Raw genomic sequence first — 15518 nt, forward strand, 5'->3', positions numbered from 1 at the left:
GCTCAACTTAAACATCTATCCAGAAAAAAAACTGAGTTTTTATTTTTTTCAAATTTCTAATTGAAGGATAATAATTGCTTTACAATACTATGTTGGTTTCTGCCATACATCAACATGAATCAGCCATAGGTATACATATTTCCCCTCCCTCTTGAACCTTCCTCCTATCTCCCAATCCATGCATCCCTCTAGGTTGTAACAAAGTTTTTAAAACTGTGGTTATAAGTCATTCAATAGACTACTACACATAAAACTAATAACTAGAGGCAATATATCAACAAGGAAAATATTATAATGTTTAACAAAAATAACAAAATCAAGTTATAAAAGAACACATAACATTTATAAAAAGTGGCTTTGTTTTTATAGTTCCAAACATATAATGAAAGTAGACATAATAATGTAATGAATCCCAAATACCTCCATCACCCAGCTTCATAATTATCAACACAATTCATGACCAGTTTTATTTCATCTAAACCCTGTCCACTTTCTTTCTTCTTGTTATTTTGATGGAAAGCCCAGACATCATAACTTTATTTATAAATATTTTACTACCCCTAAAAGATAGTAGTTTTAACATTAACTACATGACTACCACACTTAAAAGTTATTTTCTTAATATAGGGATAAATATAAAATATATAGTAAATGTAAAAAGTGCACTGAATGCATTGAAAAAGGCTTTTTAAACAAATGATACCATTTTCATTTCTTCTTTCTTTGAATATTATAGAATGGCATTTTTACTTTTCACAGGCATAAACAGGAAATAAGAAATTCAAAGTCTCAAACTTGAGATACAAATTGCTTAAATGCAGAAAGAAGTTATTATATAGTAAATACTTCAGTGATTTCTTTCCCTCTAAGTATTTTTATTTATTAATCCTTAGCTCATCTGAAGGAAAGCAGGTTAGGAGTCTGACGACAAAGATTCAAATGTCAGCTCCACTAACTCCAAGCTATTGGGCACTGGCCAAGTTATGCAACTCCTCAAAACTTAAGTTTCCTTATCTGTGAATCAGGGCAACAATAATATGTACCTCACAGGGTTGTTGAAGAATAATACATGTAAAGTGCTTGACAAATTCAGAGTTAACACTTTAAAATGTTGACTATTTTGATTATTTCCATTTTGCTGGTGAAAAAATTTAGGCTCAGATGTTAACAGACTTAATTAAGAAAGCATTTATACACAGTGAACAGTATAGCAAAGCAAAGCTCAATCTCTTCACTCCTAATGCAGTGATTTTACCAAAATACCATGACTATTTCAACAATCTGAGGACCCTGTACTCTGACCATTACTTTTCCTAATAAAAAATAATAGCTAATGCCACAGCAACTTACCATGTTTAGTAATTCAGGGCCCTTGACAGATATAAAATTTAACCCCGACTCATTTGCAACAGCCTAGTAAGAGAAAAAAGACATAAATAAGACAAGGATACAATAAAATACTAAAAATGTGTGATAATACAAGGAATTTTTTTTTAATACAAGGAATTTTTGCTGTTTATCTCTATTTCCCCCTTTTCATAGCTGCCTCTTTCTCATTAGAAGGACAATAGACAAATGGGAATAAAAAGAAACTCAATACTTTTCACAAACTACTCAGACAAAATTTAGATGAAAATGACCAGAAACATTTATGTAAATCTTTTGTTTGCATAAATGTGGTACACGTAAGCATATTTGAAGCCTGAGTTTAGAATCCTAGTAAAATCATAATCTCACTGGGCACAAATGCCCTGCCCAATGAAAGCAATCAGTCATTCATTCATCTATAATCCAAAATTCAAAAGCATCAATATTAGTCTTTATGGTACTTCAGTCAGTTCAGTTGCTCAGTTGTGTCCTACTCTTTGCGACCCCATGGACTGCAGCACGTCAGGCATCCCTGTCCATCACCAACTCCCGGAGTTTACTCAAACTCATGTCCATTGAGTCGGTGATGCCATCCAACCATCTCATCCTTTGTCGCCCACTTCTCCTCCTACCATCAATCTTTCCCAGCATCAGGCTCTTTTCCAATGACTCAGTTCTTTGCAACAGGTGGCCCAAGTATTGGAGTTCAAATTAGTCCCTCCAATGAATACCCAGGACTGATTTCGTTTAGGATGGACTGGTTGCATTTCCTTGCAGTCCATGGGATGCTCAAGAGCCTTCTCCAACACAATTCAAAAGCATCAATTCTTCGGCGCTCAGCTTTCTTTATAGTCCAACTCTCACATCCATACATGACTACTGGAAAAACCATAGCTTTAACCAGATGGACCTTTGTTGGCAAATTAATGTCTCTGCTTTTTAATATGCTGTCTAGGTTAGTCATAACTTTTCTTCCAAGGAGCAAGCGTCTTTTAATTTCATGGCTGCACTCACCACCTGCAGTGATTTTGGAGCCCAAGAAAACAAAGTCTCTCACTGTTTCCCCATCTATTTGCCATGAAGTGATGGGACCAGATGCCATGATCTTTGTTTTCTGAATTCTGACTTTTAAGCCAACTTTTTCACTCTCCTCTTTCACTCTCATCAAGAGGATCTTTAGTTCTTCTTTGCCTTCTGCCATTAAGGGTGGTGTCATCTGCATATCTGAGGTTACTGATATTTCTCCTGGCAATCTTGATTCCAGCTTGTGCTTCATCCAGCCCAGCATTTCTCATGATGTACTCTGCATATAAGTTAAATAAGCAGGGTGACAATATACAGCCTTGATATACTCCTTTCCCAATTTGGAACCAGTCTGTTGTTCCATGTCCAGTTCTATCTGTTGCTTCTTGACCTGCATACAGATTTCTCAGGAGGCAGGTCAGGTGGCCTGTATTCCCATCTCTTGAAGAATTTTCCATAGTTTGTTGTGATCCACACAGTCAAAGGCTTTGCTACTGCTGCTGCCAAGTCACTTCAGTCGTGTCCAACCCTCAGTGACCCCATGGACCGCAGCCTTCCAGGCTCCTCCGTCCATGGGATTTTCCAGCCAAGAGTACTGGAGTGGGGTGCCATTGCCTTCTCTGCAAAAGCTTTGACATAGTCAATAAAGCAGATGTTTTTCTGGAACTCTCTTGCTTTTTCAATGATCCAACGGATGTTGGCAATATGATCTCTGGTTCCTCTGCCTTTTCTAAATCCAGCTTGAACATCTGGAAGTTCATGGTTCACGTACTGTTGAAGTCTGGTTTGGAGAATTTAAAGCATTACTTTGCTAGTGTGTGAGATGAGTGCAATTGTGTGGTACTTTGAGCATTCTTTGGCATTGCCTTTCTTTGGGACTGGAATGCAAACTGACCTTTTCCAGTCCTGTGGCCACTGCTGAGTCTTCCAAATTTGCTGGCATATTGAGTGCAGCACTTTCACAACATCATCTTTTAGGATTTGAAATAGCTCCACTGGAATTCCATCACCTCCACTAGCTTTGTTCATGGTGATGCTTCCTAAGGTCCACTTGACTTTACATTCCAGGATGTCTTGCTCTAGGTGAGTGATCACACCATCGTGATTATCTGGATCATGATCTTTTTTGTATAGTTCTTCTGTGTATTCTTGCCACCTCTTCTTAATCTCTTCTGCTTCTGTTAGGTCCATAACTTTTCTGTCCTTTATGGTACTTACAGATTATTTTTTTAATAAAGATTAAGCTGTATGGTTTAAAGCCACTGATAGCAAATAAGGAGAAATATATGGTGATACATTTAGAAGAATCCAAAAACTATACTGTGAATGCAGAGATGAAATCTAAATAAAATCACTCAAAATTTCTAAACGATCAAGGAATAAAGCTCCTTTCTATGTTTAAAACTTGATATCTGAGTTCAAGATCTGTGTTCAACACACTCCTCAGCATCTCCACTTGGAACTTTTCCATTTGGATCTTATAGGAATTTCAAGTCTGTCATTTCCAAAGCAGGACTCCTGAATCTCCCCTAACACTCCAAACCCCACACCCCAAACTCTTTTCCTCCTCATCCCAGTAAATATATTTTCTAAGCCAAAGCCACGGTGTCTCCGCTTGATCTCTTGTTAGATCAGTGAGCCCATATGGAAGTTCTACTGGCTCTAATGCTAAAACGTAGGTGAGTCTGTCACTTCCTATTTGTCCACTATACCATCACCTTCATCCACATCATGTCCTATTGTCTGAACAGGCAAAAAACCCAGATCAAATCAAACCCCCAAAACCCTGACTACTTTCCCTCTTGTCTTCCTCCAGTCCATTTTCCACTTAACTGTCAAGGAATTCTTAAAAATGTAAATAAGAGGGGAGGGATAAACTGGGAGATTGCAACTGACATGCACACAGTATCATACATAAAATGGGTAACTAATAAGAACCTGAGGTGCAAATATAACCAATTCAAAAACAAACAAACCTGACAAGGCACCCAGGCCAGGGAACTGCATCAACCCAGTGAATCCACATATTAGCTTGCAGGACCTTCCTTCTGGCTAAAGTTTTCTAAAACTGTTGTGAAAAAATGCAGACCAACAACCCCCTCCTTTATTCTCATCCGCTCCCAAACTCCTTTACAGCAATGCTGTATAAGAGTACTAGAAGCATTAAGCAAGAAAATTTAATGACATAAGTAAAAATAAGTTTAAAAAATTTTACATGTATACACACACACATGAGCAAATGGCACTGTGGATATTTGGTATTTACTGAAGAGCCACAAATTATTTGGCTGCTGTGAAACTTAGTAAAAATGCCATTGGTTTTATTTTTTGATTCTATAATTTTATTTTTAATCAATTAATTTATTTTTGGCATCAATTTTAATTTGTTTACAAGTAATCCAAATGTCTTTAAAAGGTGATAAGGGTTAAGTAAATTATAGATGGAATATTATACAGACACTAAAAACCATGACTAATGTAAGTTTACAAATAACAAAAATGACTCTAGTAAGCTTGATTCCAAAGGGAAGGTAGGAATCACAAAAGACTGAGAAAACTGCCCAGATGATTACTGGGGGCAGGAGGGAAAGCCACAAAACTTAAAAAGTGTCAAAAATATGATTAACAAAATAAGAAGGCCCAAAATACTGATAAACTACAAATATAACAGATCTTACTATATGAAGAGTGATTAAAAGAAAATCACATGCATGTCAGTAGGAAAACAAAGGATATGAACAAACAATTCATCAAGAAAAAAGCCAATAAAACACATTATTTTTAAAAACACACTGCTGCTGCTGCTGCTAAGTCGCTTCAGTCGTGTCCGACTCTGTGCGACCCCAGAGACCGCAGCCCACCAGGCTCCGCCATCCCTGGGATTCTCCAGGCAAGAACACTGGAGTGGGTTGCCATTTCCTTCTCCAATGCATGAAAGTGAAAAGTGAAAGTGAAGTCGCTTGGTCGTGTCCGACTCTTAGCGATCCCATGGACTGCAGCCCACCAGGTTCCTCAGTCCATGGGATTTTCCAGGCAAGAGTACTGGAGTGGGGTGCCATATTTTTAAAACATAACTTAAAACCTGGAAGATAACCATGTTTACCTATAAGACTGTCAAATATTAAAAACAGTGTCAACGGCTACTGCTAATTCAGGGTGCTGGGGAAACAGATACTCATACTCTACTGGAAGGGGAGAAACTGGCACAAACTTCTTAGGAGACACTTTGGTAACGGATCCAATGCACCTGGGTAACGAAGTATTTTGATGGAGTGGTAATGGATCAAAACCTTTGAACGCATGCATTCTTTTCACTAAAGAAATATTCAGGAGTGCACTCTACTAAAATTACCCATCAAAGTACAAAAACGTCAGCACAGGACTGTTTCATGCAGTGTTGTTTAAACGGGATCATTTCATGAACTATAGAGCATCTTTATAGCAGAATACTCTGCAGGTATTAAGAACACTAATGTTTATCTATGTATATTGACATGGGAAGATGTTCAAGAAGTATCGCTGAGTGAGAAATCCATGTTTAAAAATCTTAGAGTTGTACATATATGTGTAAAAGTTATGTATGTTATCTTGATATGTAAGTGGAGAATAACACCTGGAAGGACTAACAACAAAATGAAATTATTAGCAGGGAAGAAAGAGGGGATTATAAGTAATGCTTTCCCCTTTTGCTTATCTATTTTTTCTGTTAATACTGTAAAAAACGAAGTTTTCAAAATAACAACTGCAATAAGGAATGCAGAAAAAAATACTTCACTTATAAATAACTATACCAAGGCAGGAAACAATCTTAGCTACAAACTACAACTATGTGATAATGCTCATTAAAATCAATATAATACATAGAATATACAATTTCTGTTAAAATCGATAGGGTTTTGATGTATTAAAATTTTTCTTTTCTAAATTTTCAATGATATTATCTTTTGTAATTCAAATCAAAGTGGGAAACTTTCATGAAGAAAATTTGCTAGTCTTTCCAAAATGAACTTCTAATAGAAACTATGCAAAATTATCCCACTGTAACATTTAAAGTTGAATTCATATTACCCTGATAGTAAGAAACAAAACACATGCCACTGATTTATGCCATACCTTTGCGAGCAGAGTTTTCCCACAGCCAGGAGGACCAGCCAGGAGGACTCCAGCTGGAGTCACCAAGCCAAGAGCTCTGAACTGATCTGGGTTACGTACTGGTGCCTGGAAAACACAATCCCAACATCGACCTGTTACAAATGTCCACTCTATACTGCATATTCAAATTATCTCTAGATGCCTATTTTCAACACTGATTGTGAGGCCTGAAGATAAGAACAGGGCTTAGCATAGAGTGCTTCCCTCTGTTCCCAGCATGAGGTAAAGGGTGATAAATTTAAAATCCTTGCTCTTAAAAAATTTATACTTAAATGTAAGTTCTGGGAACATTTTAGATACAATATTTCAACATTTTAAACTCGGAAATTTTTAGAAAATGTCTCTAGATTTCTAGGCTATAAAAATTTTAGGCACTGCTCCCCTTTAAGAAATCAGAAGCAGAAGTACTCCATGTAGTCAACAGCAGGAGATACCTGTTCACTATCATCTCCATGTATTTTCTTTTAATATTTACACACCTCTAAGGGAAAAGTTCATGCAAAGACGGGCACAATAAAGGACAGAAATGGTACGGACCTAACAGAAGCAGAAGCGATTAAGAGGAGGCGGCAAGAATACACAGAAGAAATATACAAAAAAGATCTTCACAACCCAGATAATCACAATGGTATGATTACTCACCTAGAGCAAGACATCCTGAATGCAAAGTCAAGTGGGCCTTAAGAATCATCACTACAAACAAAGCTGCTGCTGCTGCTAAGTCACTTCAGTCGTGTCCGACTCTGTGCGACCCCACAGATGGAAGGCCACCAGGCTCCCCTGTCCCTGGGATTCTCCAGACAAGAACGCTGGAGTGGGTGCCATTTCCTTCTCCAATGAGTGAAAGTGAAAAGTGAAAGGGTAGTTGCTCAGTTGTGTCCGACTCTTAGCGACCCCATGGACTGCAGCCTACCAGGCTCCTCCGTCCATGGGATTTTCCCCGCAAGAGTACTGGAGTGGGGTGCCATTGTCTTCTCCAAAGCAGAGGTCATAGAATTCCAGTGGCGCTATTTCAAATCCTAAAAGATGATGCTGTGGAAATGCTGCACTCAATATGCCACCAGTTTGGAAAACTCAGCAGTGGCCACAGGACTGGGAAAGGTCAGTTTTCATTCCAATCCCAAAGAAAGGAAATGCCAAAGAATGCTCAAACTACCACCCAATTGCACTCATCTCACACACTAGCAAAGTAATACTCAAAATTCTCCAAGCCAGGCTTCAAAAGTACGTGAACCATGAACTTCCAAATGTTCAAACTGTATTCAGAAAAGGCAGAGGAACCAGAGATCATATTGCCAACATCTGGTGGATCATCAAAAAAGCAAGAGGTTCCAGAAAAATGTCTGCTTTATTGACTATGCCAAAGCCTTTGACTGTGTGGATCACAACAAACTGTGGAGAATTCTGAAAGAGATGGGCATACCAGACCACCTGACCTGCCTCCTGAGAAATCTATATGCAGGTAAAGAAGCAACAGTTAGAACTGGACATGGAAAAACAGACTGGTCCAAATTGGGAAAGGAGTATGTCAAGGCTATATATTGTCACCCTGCTTATTTAACTTAAATGCAGAGTACATCATGAGAAACGCTGGACTGGATGAAACACAAGCTGGAACCAAGATTGTCAGGAAAAATATCAATAACCTCAGATATACAGATGACACCACCGTTACGGCAGAAAGTGAAGAAGAACTAAAGAGCCTCTTGATGAAAGTGAAAGAGGAGAGTGAAAAAGCTGGCATGAAACTCAAAATTCAGAAAACGAAGATCATGGCATCTAGTCCCATCACTTCATGGCAAATAGATGGGGAAACAATGGAAACAGTGACAGATTTTATTTTTGGGGCTCCAAAATCACTGCAGATGGTGAGTGCAGCCATGAAATTAAAAGATGCTTGCTCTCTGGAAGAAAAGTTAGACAGCATATTAAAAAGCAGAGACATTACTTTGCCAACAAAGGTCCATCTAGTCAAAGCTATGGTTTTTCCAGTAGTCATGCATGTATGTGAGCTTGGACTATAAAGAAAGCTGAGCACTGAAAAATTTATGCTTTTGCCCTGTGGTGTTGGAGAAAACTCTTGAGCGTCCCGTGGACTGCAAGGAGATCCAACCAGTTCATCCTAAAGGAAATCAGTTCTGAATATTCATTGGAAGGACTGACGCTGAAGCTGCAACTCCAATACTTTGGCCACCTGATGCAAAGAACTGTCTTATTTGAAAAGACCCTGATGCTGGGAAAGACTGAAGGCAAAAGGAGAAGGAGATGACAGAGGATGAGATGGTTGGATAGCATCACTGGCTCAATGCACATGAGTTTGAGCAAACTGGGAGTTGGTGATAGACAGGGAGCCCTGGCATGCTGCAGTCCATGGGGTTGCAAAGTGTCGGACACGACTGAGCGACTGAACTGAACGGAAATGGATTGGAAATCATTAAGGAACCATGAAGGAGCATGAAAGTGGAAAAGAGTAAATGAAAATTAACCGAAAGTTTCATGGGCACTAAAACTGTTTTGATCCCAATGAGTGTGATTGAGCTCAGAAAGTATTTCTCAAACAATTTATTCTTCATTGAATCCTAAATCTTTTTCTCTTTAAACCTCAGTGCCATAGAATTCAAACACAACCAAAAGAGTAAATATAAAACAAATCTCAGAAGAATGAAAAGCCATCACTGGGGTGTCACAATAATACCATTGTGTTGTTATACAATAATGATTATTATCGTATTATCATACAAGAATAATTATATTATTATAATTGATATATTATTATGTAATAATAATATTACAAGAGAACCTATCACAGAAAGTCTATCATCATGCCAATTTAGATATATAACCCAGTACACATGCATGGCTGTTTAGGCATCACACACACCAACAACATTTAGTGGCAGAAACACCTACCAATATCGCCATGGTGAGCTCTTCTCTAATGTCTTCCAGGGCACCAATATCTGCCCATGTCACATTAGGGACAGTGGCAAAGCCCTCCCTTTTGGCAGAGGGTTGGACAGACGACAGAGCAACAATGAAATCATTCAACTCAATGCACAGTCCTTTAAGCTGCTCCTCTGAGAGGGGATCTTGGTTCCTTAGCAACCCCAGCAGCCTTTGTAATTCTTCCTTAAAGGAAACAAATGAGGGAAAAACTGAAAAACCACAAAGCTTGTTGAAAAAGTTACTATTTACACTTAGTGTAACATTTCTGTAAGGTATATAAACCTCTATACATTTTAATAATTTTCTTCATTGATATAGGTCATTTCTTTTGCTCTGATTTAGTCAAGAAAAGATATATCAACTATTAACAAAGATAAGAAGAATAATCTTTATATACTATACTAGGGCATGAGCAATTGGTAAATATTCATTTCAACAACCACATATTTCCAATTTTCACTTTTTACATATTCAAGAAACAGGTGAATTTTGATAAAAATCCTAGCTTACATGCACTATTATAAAAGGAATAAGTCTATCATTATTACTAACAGATATCCTTTTGGTTCCAAACGAGTAAGAAAGAAACAAATGATTTGAAAACCAAAGACCTGGATCTAAGCCCCTGCTCTGGAAAGTAGAGGCCACGTGGCCTCAGGCAAGTCACCATCTCTTAAGCTTCATTTCTTTGACTATAAAATGGGGACAGGAATGGTATTTATTTGATAAAGTTATATGGATCAAATTATATAAAATCCCCCTGTTCAAGCTATAAAATGCTATATAAGTGTTATATTGAGTTTTCATGACTCACAAGACTCAAAATTTTAACAGATCTTAGATGATAAACATCCCCCTCACATTCCCAGCACTGTCCCCTAGTTGAAGTAGGGCCAAGGATATGGTTATGTCAGCAGACTATTTTAGTCTGCCTAACAAAAGATAACCTGGAATTATAACCAAATGTCAATGTTATCACAGGAGTTGACAAATTTTCTGGAAAGAATTAGAGAGTAAACACCAGAGACTTTGTGAGTCGTGCACTCTCTGCTATACAGACACCTATGAGAATCCTGCTGTCACGTATGAAAACAGAAAAAGAGTCTACATCAATAAATGAGCATGCCTATGCTTCAACAGAATTTTAATTTACAAAAACAGGAGGTAAGCAGGTGGGCCACAGCGTGCCACAGTGTGTCAACTCCTGCTCTAGACCTCATAATCATTATTACAAAGGGAATTTATTTGGAATCAACTGAAAAAAGTAAAACTTGTACTTCGGAAATTTTACATATACTGGGTATAACAATTATTTTAAAGACACAGTTCCAGTGAAACAGAAAATCGCAAACTTCAACTACACTGACACCTGCCTGCTTTTAAGGTTAACACAAATTAGAAACATTCAAATGGAAAGTTTAAGGTCATTTAAGGTACCTGGATAGGAAGCACCTGTGTTTTAGAAGTGGGTTCAGCCCCAGTCCTTTCTTCCTGGTCTCCTTCAGAGGGCGAAGCTTCAATCTCAGGATTTTTCTTGTGCTGCCCCTGCAGCTCCATTAAGACCCTATTGACTGCACACATGGCTGCCTCTCGGCAGAGTGCCATCAGGTCAGCACCAACAAAGCCCGGCGTGAGGTGTGCTAAGTGACGAAAATGAAAAGTTTCAGGAAGTCTTAGTTTTCTGCACAAAGTTTGAAGTATTCTGTGGAAAAGACAAGGAAAAGAAATTGAGATTCCTAATCTACTAGTAAAAATAAGTCACCAAATATATTTATGGGGACTCCCCTGGTGGTTCAGACGGTAAAATCTGCCTTGCAATGCAAGGGACATGGATTTGATCCCTGGTCGGGGAACTAACATCCCACATGCCACGGAGCAACTAAGTCCCCACGCCGTGACTACTGAGCCCCCGGCCACAACTAGAGAGAGTCCACGCACCAAAACAATAAAGATCTCATGTGACACAACGAAGATACTGAGTGCTGCAACTAAGACTCGACACAGCCAAATATTAAAAACTATATATGTTTATGGAAGTCTTTCTTCTCTGTCAATGGTATTATAACGGACACAACTTAAGATCAAACAGTTCACTTAACAGACATAATGTAAGATCAAATAGTTCACTTATTTAACAAATGCTAACTCTCTAATATATATCCCACCTTATTCTATTAGGGATTAAGTTATAAATTTCTGCTGTATTAGACAACAGAATAAAAAAATAGGTTTTTAAAAAATATTCTGCCTATAAGAGTTTGACAGTATTACAGAAGAAATAAGATAAATGATTTATAAGAATGTAAGGTAAATTCTTTTAGAGTAAATTAAACAGACATCTGCCAAAAATAAAAAAAGCCTCTAAACTCAAACCATTAGCTTTATTCATCACAAAAAGTTATGCTGATACAAACTTTAATACCCAATCCTATATTAGGACAGTTATTTCTCCAATTTCATCTTTATTTACTGCTGATCCCCTGTATTTCATGTGTGAGAAACTTTGCTGAACTCAACTGGCAACATGGTATGTGTCAATGAAATGTGGACTTCTGGATAATTATTATCACTAAAAGTGAAAAAGTGAAGTCACTCAGTCGTGTCCGACTCTTTGTGACCCCATGGACTGTAGTCTACCAGGCTCCTCAGTCCATGGAATTTTCCAGGCACGAGTACTGGAGTGGGGTGCCATTTCCTTCTCCAGGGGATCTTCCAGACCCAGGGATCAAACCTGGGTCTCCCACATTGCACACAGATGCTTTACCGTCTAAGCCACCAGGGAAGTCTATTATCACTAAAGGAATACTTAAAATAAAAATTTAAAAATAGTAAAGATATTCTGGACAAAAGGTCTGATACCAGACCACCTCAGTTTGAAGTCAGCTCTGCCACTCTGTGTTACTTCATTTCTGTGCTTTAGTTTTCTCATCTGTTAAGTATAATTATAATAGCACTTAATCATAGGGATGTTAGGTGAATATATGCAAAGGTGCCAGAACACTGGCTGATGCACAGTAAGTTCCCAATAAATGTTGATTATTATTATTTAGATATTGTGATATTATACATTAACCTGGACAAAATAACATGTTGTGAAATTTCCAAATGTGTAAGAGAAACAAATAGTTTAATATGTCAAGCTACTGGACAATAAGTTATAGAAACACCCTTTGGGATCATGTAAGTGAACAGAAGAGAAGCAGATGAACATTACTTATAAATGAAAATTTTCACTTAGATACTGTAAATAGTAGGAGTGAAGGAAAAGTTCATTATAGAACTACTTCCTAAAAAAAAAAAAAAAAAAAAAGAACTACTTCCTGGGGTTCCCTGGTGGCTTGGTGGTAAAGAATCTGCTTGCCAATGCAGGAGACACAGGTTGGATCCCCGATCTGGGAAGATTCCACATGCTGTGGAGCAACTAAGCCCATGTGCCAAAAATACTGAGCCTGTACTCTAGAGCCCAGGAGCTGCAATTACTCAGCACACGGGCTGCAACTACTGAAGCCCACAACCTAGAGCCCCTGCTCCACAACAAAAAAGTCCACAGCAACGAGAAGCCTGCACACCACAAGTAGAGAAAAGCCTGAGCAGCAACGAAGCCCAGCACAGCCAAAAATAAATAAATTTAAAAAAAAAGAACTACTTCCTCAAAACACAGATCTGATTTGCTACTATGCATAAGAATACTAAGAAATTTAGAATGTTAAAAAAAAATAGCTAACATAAAATAAATATCATCCTTTTTTCATTAACAGTCTACTCCTAAAAAAATGTTAACTTTGGTTATCATACTATGGAAACTCCTCAGATGGTAAAGAATCTGCCTGCAGGAGACCAGGGTTCAATCCCTGGGTTGGGAAGATCCCCTGGAGATGGGAATGGCAATCCACACCAGTATTCTTGCCTGGAGAATCCCCACTGACAGAGGAGCTTCGTGGGCTATAGTCCATGGCGTCGCAAAGAGTCAGACACAACTGAGAGACTAACACTGACATGGAAACTCCAAAGGAGGAGAAAATTACCATTAAGAGATTTCCAGTTTTAAGACAGTTGAGTAAAGAGGCTGGAGCAGGTGGCCTGGACTCAGAAACTGAGCTCTACACTGTCTACAGCATATCAGCTAGCCCTGGAAGAAAAGTCCCGTAGCATCAGTTCCCCTATTCTGTATTGACTGATGGGTCACTCAGCCCAGATTCAAGAAGAGGAGACACAGACCCACCTCCCACTAAGAGGAGGACCGAGAATTTACAAATATATGCTTTAAAACTGTCACAATAATGAACCCTCATGTTTTTAATCACTCAGTTTCAATAATTATCAACATTTTCACAGTCTTATTTATCCCCTACTTTTTTTTCCCTCTGGAGTGTTTTAATGCAAATCCCAGGCATTATGTCATGTCAACTATAAATATGTCCGTATCTAATGACTAAAGGCTTTTTAAAGGAGATTAAAGGGACATGCCAACTACATGGCAGGTTTGTTCCTTTATTCTAGGTTTTAAAAAAATGAAAGATTAAAAGAACAATGGACATTTGGGGGCAACTGGGAAAATCAGAATAGATTGTACTGAGTAATATTATTATCAGTGTTAAGTTTATTTACTGTGGAAAATGGTATAGTTACACAGAAGTATTTACAGCTAAAGTATCATAATTTCTTCAACTATCCTTCATGTGGGCTGGCAAAAAATAAAGATATATACACATGCGCACACCCATACACACATGATGTTTTTACATAAAGAGTGAAATCAAACATAGCAAAATGTTAACAAGTGGTAAATTCAGCTAAACATACATATATTTATTGTATTATTCTTTCAACTTTTCTGTAGGCTTAAATATTTTCAAAATATGACTACCTAGGAAAGCCCTTTAAGGACTCGACTGATGATGGAATAGTGAGTGGATCAAGGAACAATTTTATCTAGTAGGGATGGTGGGCTTTACTGTGTCTATGTCTCTATTATGATGAAGTTTGACACTTAACCAAAAAAAAGATTTGATAAAGGATACAGGCCTTATTTTTCTTTCAGTATCGTAAACATCCTAAAAGCAAGGGTTTAGAATTCTTTATATTCCTTACATTACCTATCCCATTAGTATACATATACTATATGCTTAATACACGTTTCCTAAGTAAATACAAACAACTTAACTTGAATAGTTGAGTAACCGTTTAAAGATTATATTAATACACGTGAGAACACAATGAGCATACCTATAGATGACGCTGAATACAACAGCTGAGGAAGCAACTGCCAATCAGTCAAAAGCTGAAGCCACATTAAGTATTAGCAAGAAGGGAAGGATGACCTCTTCTTCCTAATGCTTTCTCCTGCCCAGTGTCTTCTGGTCAGTTTTGTGTTCAGCACTCATGAAGTCTCCTGTTCATCTCTACCCGTCTTCCCTGTCCCCATGCCTATCCTTTCACTATATACCACTTTCCCTAAAAGCTGCTAGTAAGCGTGTGCAGCAATTTAGTGTCATGAACTTAAGCTGAAAGTCATTATAAATACAGTATTTCAGAACACTTCTTTACTAGATTTCCTTTACTCCACTGCCTGAACAGTGCCTCCCCAGATATTTTTGTTATTGAGATGCTGGTGGACACCTCTCTGCTCTGTGGACATTCAAACCCAATCACTAGGAAAGGGTGGTCTTACAGCAGACAGACAGTTCCCAACTCTCTGGCTGCCCCTTAATTATCTGTCAGGGAGCTTATAGTTTTAGGCAGATTAGTGCAACAGGTTAAAATACGGTACTCAGATTTAACCCACATGTGAACCAATGAGCACTATTCCATAGCTCTAAACACTCTCCCTAGGCTGACAGCCACCTAAAAAACAAAAGACATTGTTAATAAGATCAGACAAATGAGTGTGGACAGAAGTCCATTATCACTACTGGAAAAGCAGCCTGAAACCACTGCAGTATTAGTGAGTAAATTGTTTTCTTAAGCATTAATTTAATGTGGGCTTTTTCCTTTCCAAATCAATTTCATTGGCACATAAAGAAAGAGAT

At 38.0% G+C, this 15518-nt stretch overlaps 1 protein-coding gene across 7 annotated transcripts in view; it reads right to left on the reverse strand.

Annotated features, from left to right (window-relative positions):
* Positions 1–15518, reverse strand: part of NVL (nuclear VCP-like) — a 179187-nt gene that overhangs the window by 135453 nt on the left and 28216 nt on the right. For all 7 annotated transcript variants that reach the window (XR_003514886.1, XM_027564535.1, XM_027564534.1 and 4 more), the window contains 4 exons: positions 10927–11191; positions 9454–9672; positions 6505–6609; positions 1351–1413 (listed from right to left, as the gene is read on the reverse strand). Coding sequence is in view for 6 of the 7 variants with exons in the window: in XM_027564535.1 (XP_027420336.1) it covers positions 1351–1413; positions 6505–6609; positions 9454–9672; positions 10927–11191 (652 nt within the window). In the remaining variant the exon portion in view is untranslated. The remainder of the gene's footprint in view (positions 1–1350; positions 1414–6504; positions 6610–9453; positions 9673–10926; positions 11192–15518) is intronic.

This window comes from Bos indicus x Bos taurus, chromosome 16 (assembly GCF_003369695.1).
Source record: "Bos indicus x Bos taurus breed Angus x Brahman F1 hybrid chromosome 16, Bos_hybrid_MaternalHap_v2.0, whole genome shotgun sequence".
Lineage (NCBI taxonomy): Eukaryota > Metazoa > Chordata > Mammalia > Artiodactyla > Bovidae > Bos > Bos indicus x Bos taurus.